The sequence below is a fragment of the Glycine soja genome, chromosome 8 (genome assembly GCF_004193775.1).
Source record: "Glycine soja cultivar W05 chromosome 8, ASM419377v2, whole genome shotgun sequence".
NCBI classification, from domain to species: Eukaryota; Viridiplantae; Streptophyta; class Magnoliopsida; order Fabales; family Fabaceae; genus Glycine; species Glycine soja.
In genome coordinates this window covers 3,438,267-3,459,904 of record NC_041009.1, presented here as the reverse complement: position 1 = coordinate 3,459,904, position 21,638 = coordinate 3,438,267, and the positions used below count along the sequence as shown (strand labels likewise).

General features: G+C 33.0%; 4 protein-coding genes and 2 pseudogenes across 4 annotated transcripts; 4 read left to right on the top strand and 2 right to left on the bottom strand.

Moving 5' to 3' along the window:
* The first annotated feature begins 1,888 nt into the window (after positions 1 to 1,888).
* On the top strand, positions 1,889 to 2,872 carry LOC114420961 (protein PLANT CADMIUM RESISTANCE 2-like). The gene is made up of 4 exons (XM_028386686.1): positions 1,889 to 2,090; positions 2,186 to 2,257; positions 2,330 to 2,530; positions 2,638 to 2,872. Exons 1-4 carry the CDS (start codon positions 1,925 to 1,927, stop codon positions 2,724 to 2,726), a joined length of 528 nt encoding a protein of 175 aa, XP_028242487.1. The 5' UTR covers positions 1,889 to 1,924; the 3' UTR covers positions 2,727 to 2,872.
* A 3,389-nt stretch (positions 2,873 to 6,261) lies between these two features.
* Positions 6,262 to 7,012, bottom strand: LOC114424737 (NADH dehydrogenase [ubiquinone] iron-sulfur protein 8-B, mitochondrial-like). Its single transcript, XM_028391575.1, has 5 exons — positions 7,004 to 7,012; positions 6,894 to 6,972; positions 6,720 to 6,770; positions 6,537 to 6,631; positions 6,262 to 6,462 (listed from the first exon to the last, which is right to left on the bottom strand). The coding sequence occupies exons 1-5, from the start codon at positions 7,010 to 7,012 to the stop codon at positions 6,337 to 6,339; spliced, it is 360 nt and encodes a 119-aa protein (XP_028247376.1). The 3' UTR covers positions 6,262 to 6,336.
* Positions 7,013 to 7,023: 11 nt separating this feature from the next.
* Positions 7,024 to 9,299, top strand: LOC114424736 (annotated as a pseudogene).
* Positions 9,300 to 11,197: 1,898 nt separating this feature from the next.
* On the top strand, positions 11,198 to 13,327 carry LOC114423855 (dynein light chain LC6, flagellar outer arm-like). Its single transcript, XM_028390759.1, has 2 exons — positions 11,198 to 11,729; positions 12,927 to 13,327. Exons 1-2 carry the CDS (start codon positions 11,487 to 11,489, stop codon positions 13,080 to 13,082), a joined length of 399 nt encoding a protein of 132 aa, XP_028246560.1. The 5' UTR covers positions 11,198 to 11,486; the 3' UTR covers positions 13,083 to 13,327.
* Positions 13,328 to 14,178: 851 nt separating this feature from the next.
* On the top strand, positions 14,179 to 15,631 carry LOC114421203 (annotated as a pseudogene).
* A 182-nt stretch (positions 15,632 to 15,813) lies between these two features.
* Positions 15,814 to 20,818, bottom strand: LOC114421202 (glucan endo-1,3-beta-glucosidase 3-like). Its single transcript, XM_028387036.1, has 4 exons — positions 20,560 to 20,818; positions 17,247 to 18,500; positions 16,371 to 16,398; positions 15,814 to 16,178 (listed from the first exon to the last, which is right to left on the bottom strand). Exons 1-4 carry the CDS (start codon positions 20,627 to 20,629, stop codon positions 16,031 to 16,033), a joined length of 1,500 nt encoding a protein of 499 aa, XP_028242837.1. The 5' UTR covers positions 20,630 to 20,818; the 3' UTR covers positions 15,814 to 16,030.
* Between the last annotated feature and the right edge of the window lie 820 nt (positions 20,819 to 21,638).

The following is a 21,638-nucleotide window of genomic DNA, read 5'->3' as shown; positions in this document are numbered from 1 at the left end:
TGGATGTTAATGCGAAAGGACAAGGGGAGCTATCAACTTCTCTCAAAGAGAATCGCTTAATTGATTTAGGGTTTGTTGGGCCAGCCTTTACTTGGAAGAGAGGATCCCTGTTGGAGAAAGACTTCATAGAGCTATGAAATGAGGAGTGTAATATATCTTTATTTTCCAAAACTGAAAACAACACAATTTTTTTCTTCTTCTTAAATTCAAACTTTGCTTTAGAGTTTAGTCCATAGACATAATTTTAATTACGTAAAATTGCTTTCAATGCCGGATACAGTAATTTTTTTTAGTGGTGGTAAGAAATAGTCTACAATATTTTCTTTAAAAAATATCATCAATTTTTACAAAATACATAATTTTATAATAAATAATTTCAAATATTTAGAGATGATGGAAGAAAAATAAGATGAAATTGAATTCGTCTTAAAAAATAAAAGAACCTAATTAAATTTTTTAAAATTAAAGAGACTATTCAGTAAAAATAATAAACAAATCAAAGTTAACCTTTTAAAAATTAGAAGTTCAAATTAAATCTAAAAATTAAATTAAAAAATTAAAATAATAATTAAATCTAAAAATTAAAAAGATAAAGTAATAAATTTAATATGAATTTATTCTCTTTTTTATTTTTTATATTTTTTACATACTTTTTTAAAAAATAGTCTCATGAGGCAAAAAAAAAAAAAGTTATTCAAATAGTTACAAATAAAATAAAAAAAAATCTTGTGGGACAATTGCCACACTCCAACGAGTGAATCCGTCACTGATTGCTTTATTCTATAATAATCATTAACATAAAAAGAAATAAATATTTTATCTTTGATTGCCCCAATTTTGGCTTAATCAGATGCAAATGAGGCAGCTAAATGTATTTGTTTTTTATTGTCTCATATTTTGTTGTGTAAATTCAATAGGCACCATTTAAATTTATTATTATGTCCATTGTTTGCTTCATTCCATGTAAGTGTTTGGAAACCAAAATGACAAAGTTTATATATATATTGCACAGGGAGGCCGAATTGTGAGAAGATACATTGCTTCACGTTGAATGTATTGTTTCTAGAGATCGAAGAGACAAATTTATATCTATATTTATATTCAATTAATCCTTATTCATATTCATATTTCACAAAGGTAATTATACTAAAATAAATTCATTGAAATGTGCATTTTTTTTATAATTATAGGGTTTTTTATTTTAAATTTTTTTAGATATTTATATTTAATTTTAATGTATATAACTTTTTATATCAATAATGTTTAAATTTTTTTAATTTGAAAATATAAAAGTTATATGTTTTTAACTATTGTATATTTTATTTATGTCTTATAAATATATACTTATATTTATTTGTCACATGAATATTCATGTTAAAGACAAATTCATTTGAGATTTTTGTTTTATAATTATTATTATTTTATATTAATAGACTCTTAGACATTTATATTTAAATTTTAATGTGTATATTTTTTACAAATCATGTTTAACTTTTTTTTATATGAAACCATTATTTTTATTAAACTCATTTCATATAATTTATATTTATTTTAAAAATATTAAAAATTATATATCAATACATTTATTCTTATATATATATATATATATATATATATCCTTAATTATAAAAAATAACCACTTATAAATATATTGATTTCTATTATAGTTATACACATGTTAAATACTACACTTGTTACATTAAATTTAGTATAGCTTTACATATTTTAAATAATTTCATACTTAGTAATTATTAAATTAAAGTAAATACATTTAAGTTAAAATTGTGATTAAGTTGGATAAAAAAAATCAAGTAAAAATATAATTCAAATAAAAACACTAAAAAAAACAAACTAGTTTTACGATTCTTGAGTGCATAAATAGTTAAGACAAGTTGATTCTTTATCGAATCCAAGTCCAATAACTATGCTTGAGCAACAAGGGTCAGATCCAACAAAGCCAGCAGCGGCGGCAACCGGTTTTCCGGCGACCACCGAGGCTTTTTCCTACGCTCCAGTAGCACCACCCCAGTCCAAACCTACAGTCGATTGGTCCACCGGCCTCTGTGACTGCTTCTCCGATTGTGGAAACTGTAAATAATAATATCACACACACACTACGTACCTTCATAATACAATTAGATCTTTCTCAAGTTTAATATATGATATGATTTTAAATTTGTTTCAGGTTGCATAACGTGGTGGTGCCCATGTGTTACCTTTGGCCGAGTTGCAGAAATTGTTGACAGGGGATCCACGTGTAAGAATTAAAATAGTTTTCAAGCCTAGAAAAAATTCAACATTAATTGTTAATTATTCAGTATATATGCAGCATGTGGTGCTAGTGGGGCTCTGTATACGCTGGTTTGTTGTGGATGGCCATACTCATGCTTCTACCGCTCCAAGATGAGACGGCAATATGGTTTAAAGGGAAATTGTTGTACGGATTGCTTGCTTCATTGCTGCTGCGAGTCCTGCGCCCTCTGTCAAGAATATCGTGAGCTTAAACAACGTGGATTTGACATGATTATTGGTATGTAATTATTATGTATTTGATAAATACCCAGCTATATATATATATATATATATGCAGAAGAAGCATTCCAAATTCCTTTTTTTGTTTCAACTTGGTATGGTTAGGGTGGCATGGAAATGTCGAGCAACGAATTCAGGAAGTAGCCATGACTGCTGCAACAGCTCCATCAGTCGAAAAGGGCATGAGCCGTTGAATACATCCAGTTCGATCTGTAACTAAGACAATGTGTTTCTACTTTCTACGATGCTTCTGTTAAACGTCAATTTAAAATGGTTGTGTTTAAATTGCTAAGAAATGACTTTATTATCTGAATTAATCAAATATTCAATGCCCTATCCATACTGATATAGTTTTACGGGTTGAAAAATTTCTTACTTGAAACTGCCAATTTGCAAGCCGTAGTAGAACCCAAATTTTTTTGTTTTACGGGTGTCTAAAGATTATTTTTTTTACAATAATCACACTAATCTAAAATCTAAATTTATGATCTCATATATATTATTAATTTTATCACTTGACAGACCTTAATAATTAAAATATATAACTTTTTATTTCTTTACAAATGTTTTCTCAATTTGTTTCCCCAAAAGCTATTTAAATGCTTGTTTGAAAATACCTAGTATTAGAAAAATCACAAGTCCCATGTTTGGAAATAATTATAGCAAGAAAATAGAATATAAAGAATATATAAATGAGATAACTTTTACATCTTATATAAATTATTTTGTAAGGTTGAATTAAACTACTTAAAAATTAAATTTTGAGAAATAATTTTTCATGTTTTAAATGTTTTCTTTTCTTTGAAACAGTGTTTTAAATGTTTTCAAGAAATATTAACAATAAAGAGTTATGCTACTATATTATATTGACGCTACAGTGGATCACTATATCATTTTTTATTATATTTTTTTAAAGAATTAAATTTGCTTATATTTAGTTTGGAGGAAATTATATATTATATGATAAAAAGAGACTAATTAATTGATTAACCAATGATAGCATTAATTGCAATATTATTGAAGTATGTGGTGCTAGTGGGGTCCTATATACGATGATTTTATTGTTTAATTGGTTGTGGTTGGATATACTCATGCTTCTACCGGGTGGCAAGGAAATGTTCAGCGAGGGAACCAGGGTGTAGCCATGGTTTCAACAGCTCCAGCAACAGTTGAACCTATGACTCGCTCATTGAGGATTCATATATATTTAATGGATATACCAATTCGACATGCCCACGATTCTTGAGTCAGGTCGATCTGAACAAGATCAGTTATGATTGAAGAATAATTTATATATTACTGTTTTCTTCTTGTTAATTTCACATATTTTTAACTTCATACATGCTGTCAATTTTGTCATCATAATTCCAATATATGAAGGGTTGGTCCAATGATGATGAGAAAGACTTAAAATAAATTTAAAGAGAAAAAAAATTTAATTTACAAAATAGAGTTATATGGTGATCTTTTTGGTAATAGATGTGACATTTTTGTTAATATATGTGATTTTTTATTTTATAAAAATCAATAACAAATATTTTTTTTGTTGGTAGATTAAAACATATTTTTTTTAGTTGTTTTATCTTTAATTTAGCAAGATTGAATATACTAAATATATGACTTGAGATATAAATTGTGATTCGAGCCGTTCTTTCTTGTACGATATGAATTAATACGAAATCACGATTTGTTATTGGTTGTTGATTAAATGAAGATGGAAAAAACTGAACAATTAATGCTATCCGGCTTTTCCCTAGTGATTATGTCTGTCTTTTCGTTCCTTGCAATGTTAAAAAAGGAAACAACTTGAGTGTTGGTGTCTCTCAAAAACAAGTTGTCAATCCTTATATTATTGTTCATAATATGTTTGTCCTATATATTAGCAAAAATTAATAAATATTCCTACCTTTTAATTCCGAAATCAATTATACTCAAAATTAGTATAAAATGAAAAACTAAAGAAAATTTATTTAATTACATTTTTATTAATATTATTTGATTGCATATGCAATCACTTATAGCCTTTGAAATAATAACAAAAAATTATAAAACAAAAGAAAGGAAAATGTCATTATATTTAAAAATAAAATCTAAATATTATCATGTAGAAAATCAGACCCTACTAAATAAAAATAACTACATTAATATAAAAGAAATAGTTAAGAAAGGTTAGGCCCCGAAACTGTAACATACATGATTACTATTCATCTCAACCATTAAATTCTTCCTAACTTGTTGCACAGTGCAATACTTGGTTGACTTGCATTTAACAATAGATCGAGTGGTCGCTGTCAACCATTAACAAATTATATATGGGTTTATAAACAAAACTTTGGATCTGGTACTTTAACCCAACACCACATAGCAACGATTTCATACCTAGTGTTGAAGCAAGTGCAACAATGATTAATCAATGACTTAGATACATTTTTTTTATTTACAATTTAATATTTTTTTTTTCATTTTCATTCATCGCGCATATATAGTGCATTGACATTCTCTTATAGTATTAAAAGTAGTAGAACAAAACAGAATATAAAATTATATATATATATATAATACTTGCATTCGATCTTGTATTCTTGTTATCGTTGGACCGTTCAACACAGTTCCTCAATTCACAAGCACTAATTTATGAAACTTCATTATCGTTACTGCACATTAAAAAATAAAATAATTCTATTAAAACTTTGCATCAATATAATAGAACCATATTAAAGGTTTTGTAGTAACACAAAAAAATCAATGATGAAAAAATAATTAATAATCATCTTAAAAAAAACGTATCATATTAATAATTAATAATCATCTTACAAAAAAACTATTAACCTTATCCGTAATGTTAAACTTAAATTTTTAGGTTAATATTTCATTTAAAAAAAATATTGTAATGTATAAGATATTAACATTGCCAATGATGATCTCCTTATTAAACATGGAAAAAGGAAATTGGGGCAATGGAATAATAGATTGATCATTTGCTGTAATTACTAATTATTACTCGGGGTATTCATTAATAGATTATAGCTCACTTATCTGGGGTAGATGGTACTTTAGGATTTCTGGCAAAAGAGAGTTTTAGTTTAAAATTATTATCACTTGTTTATCAAAGTAGTATATTTTTGTAGTAACCGGAGGATCTTATTGTTTAGGGACTACTAGATGCTTTGGCCTCAAAACTTATGTTTTGAGACTGAAAATCTAGACATTCTCCTTAGTCCTCCTATAAATTAATATGTACGTGTGCTTCTATCCCTACTCTCTACTAGCTTAATATGTTTGTCCCACATTACAGGTATAATGTTGCAGCAGTACTAGTGTACCAGTAATAAAGAAAAAAATTCAAAGTAAATAAAACTTCTATTATTGGTGTATAGGAAAACAAGCCATGTTAGCGACACTTTCTCTATGATTTGACTTAAATTTATTAAAAATCACCGATTTTTGTGGGTCTCACGTTAAACAGATTTCTACCTTAGTGATTGCAGGCACATACCTATACCTAGTTCAACTAATCATGTGGCACAGATTCATAAACCTACCACAAGGCTTTATGCCTTGCACTTTTTGCCATGTCTTGTTTAAATTCAAAAGCAGCTGTACATTTGTTTCTATATAACCAACAACAAGCCACACCCCAGTAACATATACATACAATTGTATATACAAAATAGAGTCCAAAAGTTGGCAAGCTTAGTAACAGTCCGGTTTATGAAAGCAACAGGAAACTGCTGTCATACAGTCATATGCTGGGTAGAATGCATGGTCTCAACGATCGTTAAACCAAAACTATAGGATAGACAATCAAAGACTTACAGCTTCACAAAGTTTGCAAGCAATGCAACGTTCCTCCCCTGTTGGATATCGTCGGAGTGCATGTTCACCACAGAAACGGGGGCTCAAAGGGCCTTTCTCAAAAGGATAGTTAATCTGCATTAAAAATCATGCATTTAACTAGAAGCTGCAACAATCTTGGCCAGCAACAAGTTTTAGAAGACACTTACTGTAACTTTTGTTTCAAAGAAGTATTTCAGTGTCAGCATTAAACCTCGAACCATTTCTGTGAGAAAAAGTGTGTTGATGCTACGCTCAAACACTGTCATCCAAAGCATTGGCAATGATTAGTTACATTACAGAAAAAAACAAAAATCAAACTGAACATGAAAGGCTCCCCAATTAAATATCAGAACTCCAATCCTTTGAAATTTCCTTTGCAAGTTGCTCCCTTTCTTCATCCTCTGCAGTTTGTGCATCACAAAATTATGATACAAATCAAGGGGGCATACACAGGAAACACATGCATGTGAAAAGCAAATGGTGATCCAGTAGGTATCTAAAAACTGGAAAGAGAAATGACAGACCTTTTTTGGTAGAGTAGGACTGTGCACTTAACCGCAGGCCATAGTTTTGGAAGTTGTGTAGCCCTTGACCACTTACAACCTAAACAATGTGGGATAGTTTTAAGTTAAACATCGGGCATCCTACAACAAAAAAGATGCAGTTTACGAGAGGAAGTATTTGCTTGGGATCTCAATGCCCCGCCCTGTAATTGCGAAGGTACTTGTGCTTGCAGTATAATATATTCATCTTCTTTGGTAAAGCCATTTCTTCTGTTAGCTCTTAGTGCAGTGGTCACTCTTTTTATATTGAAGAAGAATCATAATGACAATGATAGTGGAATGCACTTATCTTTATTCCCCCTTCTATAAACATAGATTGATTGGTATCTATTGACTGATAGGCGATGGTTGATGTTGCCGAAGAAGTTGGAGCTGATGTTGTCTCCCATGGGTGTACAGGGAAAGGAAATGATCAGGCATGTCTTACTATTAGGTTCACAACACTAATCATGTCATTTATTTTATGCTAACGCATTCTATATAAACTTTTAGGTTCGATTTGAACTTACTTTCTTTGCTCTGAACCCCAAGCTAAATGTTGTGGCTCCATGGAGGGAGTGGGATATTACAGGTAGAGAACTTGCTATCGAGTATGCTAAAAAGCATAATATATCTGTTCCTGTGACAAAGAAATCCATATATAGCAGGGATAGGAATCTTTGGCACCTAAGCCATGAGGTATGTTTTGCAGTGATATTCAATATAGCTCCAGTTATAGTGTTGAAGTTTGCTATGTCTAATGATTTGTCATTTTCTTTTGGCCTAAGCACTATTACTTATCATGATAGTCATGTAACATGTGAAGATCCAACTTTGGAGGCAAGTGGTTTACTATGATAGTGTTTGTTGTGTGGATAGAATGGAATACAGTGTCCTTTTCTGTTCTTTGTTCTACTCTTTTTAGTGGAATCAAAATGCACTATTTTTCAAACTCATGCCCTATTATTATGTTATATTTTTTAAAATGGAGATGCACCAAGCAATATCTAACATGTTTACTAAACACTGCCTATATGTTGATAACTGAAGTGTGTCATGTTGGCATCTGAAATCAAGACTCTATCCCTTTTTCTTTTAGACTATGAAATAGTCCATGGTTCACCATTAAACTCAACTTATTGTATGTAAGTGCTCCCACAAGCATATTCATTCCAGGGCTAGATATTACATTCATTGACTATTTATGAATGCATTTTCCATGTACTTTTTATCTTGTGTAGGCCCTCATTTTGTCTTCCAGAATACAAGCACCATCACTTTAGTCCACAGAAGATTTAACAATCAACTTGGTCCCTCAATAATTTAAAATTCCATCGTTTAGGCGCCTTTTTACCATCATTTAAATTTTTAAGGAATAAGTCCCTAGAACATGTGAATCATCAAATTGAATGCAAAAGCATCGTTTCTATGCTGTAGTGCAAGAACTTGCTACAGATCTTGATCTAGGTAATGCTTTATGCACTGTAGCTCCAAAAACTATTTTGGGAATGACATGTTGCTATTTTCTGATATATTCAATCTGTGACACTGAAGAGTGATATTTTGGAAGACCCAGCTAATGAGCCTAAAAAGGACATGTACATGATGTCTGTAGATCCTGAGGATGGTCCTGATCAAGCAGAGTAAGCTTTTGTCTTGTGATTTCACTTTATATATAGCTTCCACATTTCTATTATACTTCACATTTTTGAAAGAGCGCATTATGTATTGCAGATATGTGGAAATTGAGATAGAGTGGGGCCTTCCTGTTTCAGTCAATGGGAAGAGGCTTTGGCCAGCATATTTACTTACTGAGCTCAATGAGATTGGTGGAAGGCATGGAATTGGCCGGATCGACATGGTTGAGAATCGGCTTGTGGGTATGAAGAGCCGTGGAGTTTATGATACTCCAGGTGGAACCATCCTGTTTGCTGCAGCACGCGAGCTGGAGTTTTTGACACTTGATCGAGAAACAATACAAGTCAAAGATTCATTAGCCCTTAAATATGCAGAGTTAGTATATGCTGGCAGATGGTTTGATCCGCTTCGGGAGTCCATGGATGCCTTAATGCAGAATATCACAGAGACAACAACAGGTTCGGTGACTTTGAAATTGTACTAAGGTTCTGTTACTGTAACCAGTCGAAAGAGTCCCTTTAGCCTGTATAGGCAAGACATTTCATCATTTGAGAGTGGGCAGATATATGATCAAGCAGATGCTGCTGGGTTCATCCGGCTTTATCTTCTTCCAATGAGGGTCCGAGCAATGCTTGAGCAGGGCATCTAAGTGTTTATTTCATTTCAACACGTCCTTGATTTCATTGTCCATTTGCTTGTTTAGAAAAAGTTGGATTGAAAGCTAGAGAGTACTATGGATTGTTAGTAGATCCCTGGAATCCTAATAAAATGAATAATATTAAATATTCATCCTGAATTCATATCAGATATTAAAAAAATCTTTGTTTGTTCTGACTATTATTGTTATTAGTAGTGACAGTAGTAGTATAGAAGGAAAATAAAAGTTTCCTATTTATTTAGTCCTACAAGCGCAAACATATGATTGGATCCCTTTTGCTATTTTGCACAACAAATTGTATAAAGTCATAGCAAAACTATGGCCTGCGATAAGGGCACAGTCCTACTCTACCAAAAAAGGTATTTCATTTATCTTTCCAGCTTTGTTGTTAACTCTATGTTTAAGTACTATCTGTTAATGCATGCCAGTAATGGTTTCTAGTTTCTACTTAAATGTTTTCTATTGCAGGAGCTTCTATATGACAAAGAGAACTTTCTTGAAAATGGAGACCGATGGGAAACTGAAATTGCAGAGAACATGAGATCTGAACGCCTTTATCACTGATAATTTCCTTATTTGGTCTCATTGAGCAATGATGAATAAAATGATCAAGAAAGGTTTAAAAAAACTATATAGTGACAGTGTTTTTCCCTTTACTTCGTTAGAAGACATTGGGAATTTGTTGATTACCAACGTCTATCATTGAAACTGACCGTAGTAAAACATTTTTGGTCATCATCAAAACTATATAACCTTTAAATATCTTGAGTAGTCTTCATATTATGTCTTTTCAGTTTTTCGGATACTGGTTGTAGCTAAACATGTTTCAATTAATTTCATAAAACTCCAACATCTCTGTCACTCTGTATTTCTTTACCACAGTCAAAAGTTTTCTTTAGTGGACTCTACATTTACTATTCTCTTCGATCGCAAAATTCTGTCTTGATTTTTTATCATTTGAATATCTATAGTTGGACCTATTTTTGTTTTCTCTGCATTTATAATATGAGCTTGTCACAAAAAAAATGAGTATAAAATATAAATGATATACCCTTGAGTCATTCTCCATGTGGAAAACTAATAAAATTATATAATCCTGTAGATATAGCTTAGCCATTTCATAACTTTCTCACTGCATAAAAAAATTCATAACTTCCTCGACCTTGAAGAATCACACATTAGTTGCGAGAAACGAGTTTTCTGTGACTTTTTTTAGGAGAAAAAAATATACAGTAGATACTGTTTGTAGCCACTAGGAAACTTCTACTTTGGCCAAATCCACGACAAGAGTGGTAGACCTGTTCCCTCTTAACAGGTTTTGTCATGTTAAGCAAAGGAAAGTGAAATTATTTATTGCTAGTTAAAGGGATAAAAAAAAGGAAAAAGCAAAAGTGAAAATGATTGATTTTGCACGACTGTATAAAGCAGCGGCAACGAGTATCATTCCTGATTCCACAACGTCTTTAACTTCAAAAATTGCAGCAACAAAGAAACGCAGCTGTATATACTATATACTAACTAATATGTAGGACAAATTAAGATAACCCCTTCCAAGAAAATATAAAAAGAAAACCACACCCACATAGCTGTCTGGGCTAAATACATGTAAAATATTCGGAAACCTATAATATAAACACTTTCTTTTTAAATTTGGTTATGTTAGGATAAATTAAATATTTAAATTTCAAAATATCCTTGATGGGATATATTTCTTTTTTATCTAGATCATATATTTTTCATTAGAGACAATTATATTCGAATCTGATAAAATTATTATGGATAATAGAATTCTTCTTTCATATTTAAAATGGTTACCTAACCAGAATTCGAACTTAAGACTTATGGTTAAATTGAAACAATTTAATGGGGGTTAATCCCCGTGCCCGTGCTTTATTAAGAGCAATTTTCAGCATATATATCAAAGTATTGATATTAATATACTAGAATTTGCAAAGTATCTATGCGCCTTAACCAACGACCTCGTCTACAGGCAACGAAGGCAACATCAACAACAAATAAATGCATCAAAAGAAACACCGCAACTCAAAAACCAATACCATACCCAACACTAAATTTATGTTTCTGTCTTAATCTTCCCATACTTATTTTCTTCTACTTCTACTTTCTCTTTGTTCCTTTACTCTCTTTGGGGCCCGGGCCCCTCCAGAAGACAAATAGAGTGCAAAGAGTATTTGGCAATGCTTTATCTGAGAAAGCAAGAGTGTGTAAGAGAAGAATGAGGGTTTGATGTGTGAGTGATGAGAGGGTGAGTTGGGAAGATGGAGGGTGCACAGGAGGAGCTAGAAAGAAGAAGCAAGTTTCTCAAAAGCTTGATACAAAAGAAGAAAACCATAGAGCAACAAGAGCAGCATGATCACCTACAACACAATAACGTTCGTGTCAGAGCTTGTGACATGCCTCTCCCTCTTCAGAACCGTGCCTTTCGTTGTGCACGTGATCTCCTGGATTCTATGCCATCAAAGAAGCTTGATAGTAAACGCCTGGCTCTCACACTTAAGAAGGTTACTTTTTTGTTTCTATTGTTTTTATTTTTGTCTAAGTATCTTGACTTCTTTACAAGATCTGTTTCTGGGTTCTGATCTTTTGCCGCATACATACTATGAAATCTTAATGGCTAATTTGGAAGGTTTTCAAATTATGAAAATTTGTCTGATGTGACTAACAGTTATCTTAAGCTCTCTTATGGCTATTCTTCCTCTATTTACTGTTTTATGTTTGTTGTTTGATCGATGTTGACCACTAAGTCTTTTTTGTTAAAGGATCACAAGTTTTATGAGAGTTGGTTTTGATTTGGGGTGTAGATATTTTGTCAATTGAGTGAACATCTATGAAATGTGTCTAATTGCTTGCTAATTTTATTGTGTCGGATGCAATTGATATGTTTTTTTAATCTTACTTGTAGCAACTGATTTGGTGAAAAATGGTTTGATCCTGCGTGCTATTATACAGTATACAAACGAAGCTTGGATTGTAAGAGATTGAAAATGGCACGTTTTGTTGGTTTATCAGCAGTTGCCTTTTTGAGGCTTCTCCAATTTTATTTTCTGTTTTATTGGAGAAGACTTGAAGTTTCAATAAATGAAAAGTACTGAGTATCCTGAAGTGTTTGGTACCTCTGGTCCAATTAAGATTAAATTATCTTTTTTATGTGAACTGTGAAGATCGTCAAGTACATTTTCTAGATTGCATAATGCATATGGTCTTCTATATGTAACTTTTTGAGTATGAAAAAAGCCAGATAAGTATGGCTATAGATTTGTTGGTTTTGATTATTAAAGAATTTAGGTGGCTTGCTACATAGGTTCTCATTTCATTGATGGGGGGCTTAGGGATGGTAAATGATAATTCTAGAATTTCCTAATAAAGTGACAAAAACAAACAAACTCTCCTTTTTTTTTCTCACATTCTTTATTATTAACAAAATTGTTTTGTTGAAATTACAAAAATTTGTGAGTTTCACTTTTTATTTAATAAATTTCACTCATAATTGGTATAATATAGGATGCGTTAGAAGTAGTATGTTAGAAAGTGTATTGTTAGGAAGAAGTAACAATGCATGAGTGGGAGATTAGATGAATCTATATAACACCAAGCGTTGGCTGTTTACATGCAGACACTGCTCATTTCTAAATTGAAAGCGACTTTGTTTGGCCCCTGCTTGATTGGTTCATAACAAAAATATTCTGGTTTTTTTATAGGAATTTGATACTTCGTATGGTCCAGCTTGGCACTGCATTGTGGGTACTAGTTTTGGTTCCTATGTTACTCATTCCTTTGGTGGTTTCGTGTATTTTTCCATTGACAAGGTTTATGTCCTCTTCAAGACAGCTGTTGAACCATTAGACCATTCATAGCTTCCAACTGAGTTATATGCACATCTCCTTGGGAACTAAAAGTAATTTAATATTTTAAACCAATGGATGTGTGAAATTACAAATTAAAGACATTTGTACTCTGTGAAGTATTTGATTTGATGCACTTCAGTTTGGAGTGGGAGAGTATTTGAGTGTGTAATTTGTTGTGACAAGCAAAAGATACTCTTTCTTCAGCTCAGAAATAGATAATTTTACAGAGTTTTCAATCTCAAATTGACACTTGACTCATTGGTACAGTACACAAATCTATTATCTATCCGAAACCTGTTTCAATATAATGCATATTAATACATTTCTATTTTTTCGAGTGTAGGAATTTTGTATTCTTTCGTCACCAAAAAAAATAGGAATTTTTTCTTTTTCTCAAGAAAAATATATTTGAACACTCAACATGCCAATAAACACATAGTGAGAGACAAAAAAAATTATAAAAATAATAGGTGATATGATGTGATAAAAAAATATGAAAAAAAATAAAAAATATTAATGAAGTGTTTAAAATAATTGAATATTCAAATATCATTCTTATTTTTCTTACACCACACCACTTAAAATAATTGAGTGTTTAAAATAATAGATATGGTATCACAAACTGTTGGTTCAGATAGTTTGAAATTTTACGGGTTTGGTCTATGCTTCCATATTTTTTGTTATTCTTCCTTTATTATTACTTATTAATGATATTTTCTGCACTGTTGGTTTAACGGTTTAGTGTCGGAGGTGTCAATATAATTGGAATATTCAATATTACTTTTGCAATGCTGACATTATTTTTTAGCCCACCTTGGGAGAAAAGTAGTTTTTTTAATATAAAAAAAATAGGAAAGAGAAAAGGTATTTTACAGAATGAGAAAATAAGAAATTTCTTTGGAGATGAGCAGGCAATCCTACATCAATGAAATGAGGGATTACAACTAGTTAATGATTTCCAATGGCATTTCATTTCATAATTGATTCACAGTTTAAAAAGAAATTACAACTTGTTAGATAGATTTATATTTTTATCAATAATTATACCTCCATAGCTTTTTTTTTCTTTCTAAAAACAAAAGCCCTTCTTACCCAAGGGAAAAGTGAACATTTTATCGTGTGTTGCTGGCATACCTTGAACCACATATAGCTAACGTATGACACTATTCCATACCCAACAGTGATAGATAAAGTTAATATGGAAGAGTCTTCCAAGTCCAAGGCGGTTGAGGTTGAGCAGGAAGCAAGTGAAGCAAAGGCTCCTCACGAGGCTATGTTTCTGGTCTTGGCATATCTTCCTGTGTACGAGGTTGTGGTCATGTCTCAAGTCTGCACATCTCTTAGGGATGCAGTGAACAATGACATATTACCATGGTTGAATGTTTTTGTTCAAAGGCCTCTCAGTTGGCGACTCAATGATGATATTTTAATCAAAATCACTTCAAAGGCCAATGGTAGCCTCAAAACTCTCGCCCTAATCAACTGCATGCACGTTACCGACGAGGGGCTCCAAAGGGTCGTTCAACAAAATCCTCTCATTAACAAGGTTCGTAGCGTTGCTCTCCTGCTTTACCTGAATGAAATTATGAGGTTACTTTTACGTGTTTATCAATTAGGACACTGTTAAGTTAAGGGATGTGGAATTCAATGGATAGCAAGTGTGTGTGGCTATCCTTGCTTGTTTGTTCAAACTAGTTGGTGGGAATTTTTTGTAAAATTATTGAAAAATGAATAGCAATTTCTCAAAAGGGTGGCCAAACTGAATACATACACAAGAGGAAAAACTAGGGTTTGATAAAATACAATATTAGGCACCTGCCAACATAGTACGATTGAAGTGTTGTCTCATTTGGATTGTAGTTGCATATACCAGCATGCACTGGCATAACCCCTTAAGGAGTTCTAAGAGCCGTGAAAACACTATGCCAAAGAAGCAATTGCTTAAAGACCTTAAGTATAAACGGCATTTACAACATACAGAAGGAGCATCTTGACATGCTTATCGTAAACCTTGGAAAGAATCAACCATTAGAGGAGCAGCAAGAGCCTGTCTACTATCATAAACGATGTAACTTTTCAGTATTTAAGCAGGAAGAAAGCCGACGGCTTATTGATTTGGAGATATGTCCCAGGTGCTTTGAGGTGAGGATGGTTTATGATTGCCCCAAAGGGCACTGCACGAGGAGGGAATGGCCCCTAGCTCCATGTAGGGGTTGCAATTTTTGTATTCCAAAGTGTGAAAACTGTGGTGGATGCATTGAATCCGGAGAAGTGGAAGAGGGAGACTGTGAAGATATCTTTTGCCTTGAATGTTGGTTACAGATTCCCAAGTGCAGTTTCTGTAACAAACCATATTGTAAGCAACACATTAATTGCACTTCTTCAGACTCTTCATTGATCTGTAAAGTTTGTGATGAAAATTCTCATGGATATACATATACTGATGTTCTATAATGACGTGCAACTTGGGATAGGTTTCAACTATCATGCATCAAGCCATCAAGTTCCTGTAATTTGTGTAAATTTTATGGCTGATGAATGATGATATTATTTGCATTCATGAATGTACTTAAAGTTTGATTGTTCTGAGTTATAAAATGAAGGTTTTCTCTAAATTCATCCAATTCATCAGCTGTGTACCATATAAAGGCCATCATGCCAAAGTATTCCAAATGATGCCGGAGACAATAATTCCTATTCAAAGAATACAAATTGTGATTAAAAGGAAAAGAAAACTATGTTTACAGCAATGATGTCAAATAATTACTCTGGTCTGTTTGTACAAAATTCAATGGACAACTCATGATACAATTGCCGATATACATTTTGATCAATTGGACAACTCAAATAATTTCTAGCAAGGAACACTAACTATGTTGCGACGCAATCTTCCAGAAGACAGAAGAGAATGCCTCCATTAATTATATTCCAAAGCTGAACAGAAGATAAGCCTAGTTTTACACAACTGCACACAAAAGTAGAACTAGAATCAACGAGCTTGTGAAAAATCCACCATTGTCGTGGTATTGTGACAAGCAGCCCGAACTTGTGGAATTAGATGGGGCCAGTGATGTGCCATTTGTTCTGGTTCCCTTTCTACCATGACTGTATTTCACCATAAATATGCAACCAAAGATGAAAAAAAATACAAAGTCATTTCACAACTTTGAGAGCTGAAAGAGATGAGGATTGGAAAAATACATTAATAAGACATCTTAAAAATAAGAACAAGACTAGAACATATGATTCGGAAAGGAATGACAACAAGCACACTAACATAGACTCCAGAAATCATACCTTCCGGGAAATATACAAGAACCATGACCTGTAAAAATTATAATACAATAAATATCAGTTATATTAAAATGCTAAGTAATTTTAAATAGGAAATTCATTATGCAAGACCTACTTTGATGTATAACAAATCCGAGCCAATAGAAAATGGACAAGAAAGAAAAAAGCTGCAAATTTGAGAGATTTTTTCATACTAACTAATTAGAAGATATGCTTTATGTCAAAAAGATGCTAAGGAAATGGAATTCGTTCATGCAACAATTCAAAATACATTAATATAATCATCCATAATTTGAACAAATATACTTCTGAAACAAACTGATAAGCAAGATTTTAATACCACTATTCTCATACTTAACGTCAAAGGATTATTTTCCCTAATTACTTCAATTTTAAAATTGCAGTCCCCTGTTTTTAGTCGCACAGTTTTGGTCTCATCAATCTTAAATTCTTTCAAATGTGGTCCTATCTTAACATAAATTTGGAGATGCAAAGTGCAGAGGTGGCACATAGATTGTGTTGAATGGCTGAGGTGCCACATAAGCTAATTATGTGCCATGTGAGCTCTCTTGGTCACCAAATAAAATGTCTGAGGTAAGATTGAACCACTTCCGAAAGGAGTTTAAATTGAATAGACCAAACTCTTGCAATTGAAGATAGAGGGATAAAGGGTGTAGTAAGCCTGAAACAAGTTTCATCATAACTCATCTTACTTGTAATTCTATCAAGCCTGGTTATTGAGTTAAGGTGCAAGCCTGGATGCAAACATGCATGTTTCCTTATAGCCTATAGCATGGTGTTCTAGTGGCTTCACAAATAAATGTACACACATATTTCTATCCAACTCATATATTTATGTAGGAGTATGTATTGCCATACTTGGGTCTGTGGTAGTGACAGTGGCAACCCCTTTAAAATCACAACTCCCAGGAGATTTATCCATCTTCTGATAATATGCATTGAAAGCATATGTAGAATGTGCAACTACATTATCAGGTTCATAACATGGTTGGCCCTGCAGCAAAGGGGAACAATCCACCTTCCCTGGTCCACAAGCCCAATCAAGTGCTGCCTGTAACATCTTAGGGTCAGCATTACTCTTTGTGACACAAAAGGTTTGGTTTGTTGTATCATTTGCAAATATAATACCAGCACCAGTCAAGTGTAAGGTATACACTGGTTCTCCATTAGCATAAAATAGCCCCCAGTTCTTTTCTGAGACTGGACCTGATCTTAAGTCTTCATTATAAAGCTCATAAATATATGTACTAACTGCAATTCCAGGATGTTTAGGAGTCCCCGTATTGTTCAGGACGTGTCTGATCAAGTTACTGTTGTAAGTGTTAGCATTATCAACAGTTGCATCAGATTCAGATGAGTCACCTTTGGAGGGCCATCCTGACTCAGTCACCATAATAGGAATATTTGTAAAGTTCAAGTCTGACATTGCAAAATAAGCAGCATCAACAACTGCATCAAAAACATTAGTATAATGCAGCAGAGTGTTGGAATCAACAGCTTCCTTATTTGGAGGTAGGGGGCGGAATAAAGCATAATCCAGTGGGATGACACCATTGGACTGCTGGTAATCATAATATGGATACACATTGAGCATAAGATATGAACCTGTTGATTGCAAAAATTTAAGCATGGGAACCATGACTGGATTCCATGTACGGTTGAAAAATGCTTGGGAAGGTGGGAAAGAGTCAAGGATGATAGAAGAAGAGTGCGGACTAGAGATTTTAATTTGCTGGTCTAGATTAGCAGCAACAAGAGCAGAGTGAATGAAATTTATGGCAGAGACTAGAATAGGGGCTGCATTTGAGAGGGTAGTTAGGACCTCAGATCCAACACATATGGCAGTGATGTTGGTAGCAGGGACATGAGCTATGACATTCCGAGTAACCCAGTTTGCTGCAGTGGCATTGGACTGACCAATGCCAAGTAGCTGGTCATTGGGAACAGAAACAGTTACACGGATTCCTGTGTTGGCAAGTGCAAGAAGTAACGCTCGGTCAGCATCATAGAGTCTGACATGTTGGATACTTTGAGCCTTCAGAAGAGAAACTATCTCTGTTGAACCTGGCATGTCAGATATATCTGAACCAATGTTGACACCAATAAAAGCATCTGTTGAAAAAAAAAAGGAGCCTATGAATGAAGGACTTTCATTTTAACACAAGAGACTTAGTGGAATTGAGTTATTTACAAGAAAAATGAGGTATAAACCCTCAATCTCATTGTAAGGCAAATCAAGTAGATCAAATAAATGTAGTATATATTCAGAAAAAGGATATTAACAATCTAAAAGAAATCTTCAGAAACAAAATAAGAGCACTATCGGAACATTAATCAGAGATGCAGAAGTAAAATTTATGTTTTAGCATTCTTTACCACCATGTGCATACCCTTTTCTAGGTCCTAGATTTCTCTAGAAAAAACTCAGAACACATTGAGGATGTTTCATATCATAATCAGTGACAACACCAGATGGTCAGTTGGGTTACCATGTGTCCCACAAATTAAATATGAAGCATGACATCTAAACAAATGTATGTACTTCTTGAGAAACATATGGTTCAAGAAAAGGAGGATGGATAATAATTCACTTAACTGACAAGCTGGCTCTATAAATTTATTATTTATAATCTATACATCACCTGTCTTGTGAAAAGACATAGCCTGCTATAGTAATTAGCAGCAGTGCTCAGCTTCACAAGTGAAACAGCAAGAAAACAACATTCAAGAATTATATCTTGTTACAGTTTTACAGAAATAAGCTGGTACATCGTAACTTGAAAAAGATGAGAAATTATATCCATGAATAAGAGTGTGATAAGTTTATAGCCCCTACTTTTGCAGATCCTAAGTCAAATTCTGGAACATAGCCTAGTTGGAATCAGGATTATGTATAGCATAACTGCACGTAGTTCTTACATGATCAAACATTTAGGTTCCCCATCAGAGACACTGATAATAAATAATAATAATCATAATGATGATGATGAGTATGACAAGGATTTATAGATGGCGAAATTGTGATTCAATCAAATTAGTAGTGGCCTGACACATCAGCTGCATTGTACATATTTGATCACGAAGACATGAGCCATGACAAAAGTTGAGGTCAGCTTTTTTTACCAGTCACCCCATGTGTGTTTCTTGTTCTTATCAGTAAGGGTAGGACCTAAGGAGATATGGATTTCTCTAAAAGAATTGTAACACACTCATATGATGGCTGGTTGGTAGGTTACACTATCACATCAGTAGCACCAAGCTCTTCTACCATCCAAGATACACAAGATAGAAATTCACTTTAACTAGCAAGCTACAAATTATAAAATATAGTAAGTTTAGTTGGCAACATAGCCCATGGGAACTGCAGGGATCAGAATGAAGTGCTAGATCACTTTCTAACTACTTTGATTAGTATATTCCAGAGGTAATAATATAAGTAGTGCGTTAGTTACACTCAGAAAACCACATAAAGACAGGTTTTTGTATTTGTCTTCAGATGTCAAAATCACCCCACCGCCCACTGTCCCTGAGGCTTTTTCAGGTGACATAAGTGAAGATTCTTTGTTATTCTTCTGAGTAACCATAATTGCCTATTCTAGAATGCAGATTTTCATGCTAAATCTGATAATGCATTTATTTATAAACAGCAGATGGCAGGCTAGCTCATTTAATATTGTGGACCTCATTGTTTAATTCTCGGGACAGTTTCATTTATAGCTACGAATTAGTGATATTCATCCATGGCTTTCTCAAATAAGGGTATTTTAGTCCATGAACTTTTCTACAAAAAATGCAGTTAAGTGCAAAATGCAAAGCAACTGTGGTATGAGCAGGGACGCAACAACATTGTTCCCACCAAAGACGGGAAAGGAAAGATCGTAGACTCAGTACAAAGTAAAAGAATTTCTCACAAAAAAAAATGAAATAGGCACTTACCAGTTACCAGTTACTTGCCCCCAACCCCTCCTCTTCAAATTTCAAAATAGTAAGGCAAAAGCAATCGAATTAAGAAAATAAGCAAATAAAAAAGAAAGTAGATTAAACCATGAGAGACCAATGCCAGTTTCAATGTGAAGCTAGGCTTAAATCTATGGCAGGATGAATGGAGCTGATATAAGGCATTAAGCAAAAAAAAAAGAAGGAAGATAGATAGAAGTCGAAACAAGCATACCCCCAGATGCAGAAATAGAAAGTGGCAGCATGAAGAAAAGCAGCAGCACAGCCATGAAAGTAATGAACATAAAAGGAGAACTGCTGACACTGTAAAATTCAAAGAAAAATCCACAACAGAAAACTGCACAGAGGGAAGGGAACTGAAACAAGGTAGAAAAATCGGAAATTTCCAAGCGAGTGCGAGGGAAAAGCAAATGAAATGAAAGCTTGCTCCTTTTGAGAGAGTGGAAGTGTGTGAGGTGGAGGAGAGAGAAACAAGAGTGAGAGGCTTTCTTTTGTCACTGTGGGGGTGAAGGGACAAAGACTTAGGATTTGTGCCACCTCATCATGGGTGTCTATGTGTCCAATCCAACGGCTAAACATCCACGTGCACCAAATTATTTAAATCTTTATCTTTCTAATTGAGTTAAAAGTTTTTTAGTTTCCTTTTATTTATTTCTCTCATTTTCTCTCTCAATAGTAAGACAATATCCTGCCCTTAGCACTATCCTTCACCAGTATGGGTAAAGGTAGTTGAGTTTTGTTATTTTTCCCCAAAATAATAATAAAAAAAAACGTTGAAAACTAAGGCATGAATGAAACAGTGAGTAACGAAAAAAGATAGAAGAAAAATAAAAGAGGGTGAAAAGTAGAGTTATTTGGTATAAATGAAAGAGAATTAAAAATATATTTAAAAAATTAGAATTAAAGTGGTCACGTAGGTAATAAAAAATAACGATAAAAATTATAATAATAAAAACAAAATAATAATAATAATAATATATTTTTTATTAAATGATATTTTTTATTTATCAAACAATTTTTATTCAAATATTTTTTCTCTTTTCACTATATTTCACCTCAACCATTTTTATTTTATTCTATTTCTTTTCATTTTTTTCTTTTCTCACAACTAAATACAATATAATTCAAGCAAGACCAAGGTAGGTGCATCCTAATTTCTAATTCTTAAATCCTAAATCTCAAAACAGAGCACTAGGATGTCCCAAATTCGATGTTGGACTTCATCGAAGTGTTTTGTAAAAGGTTTTATCATTTGTAAATTATACATAACCACTTTTTTTATTTTATTATTTG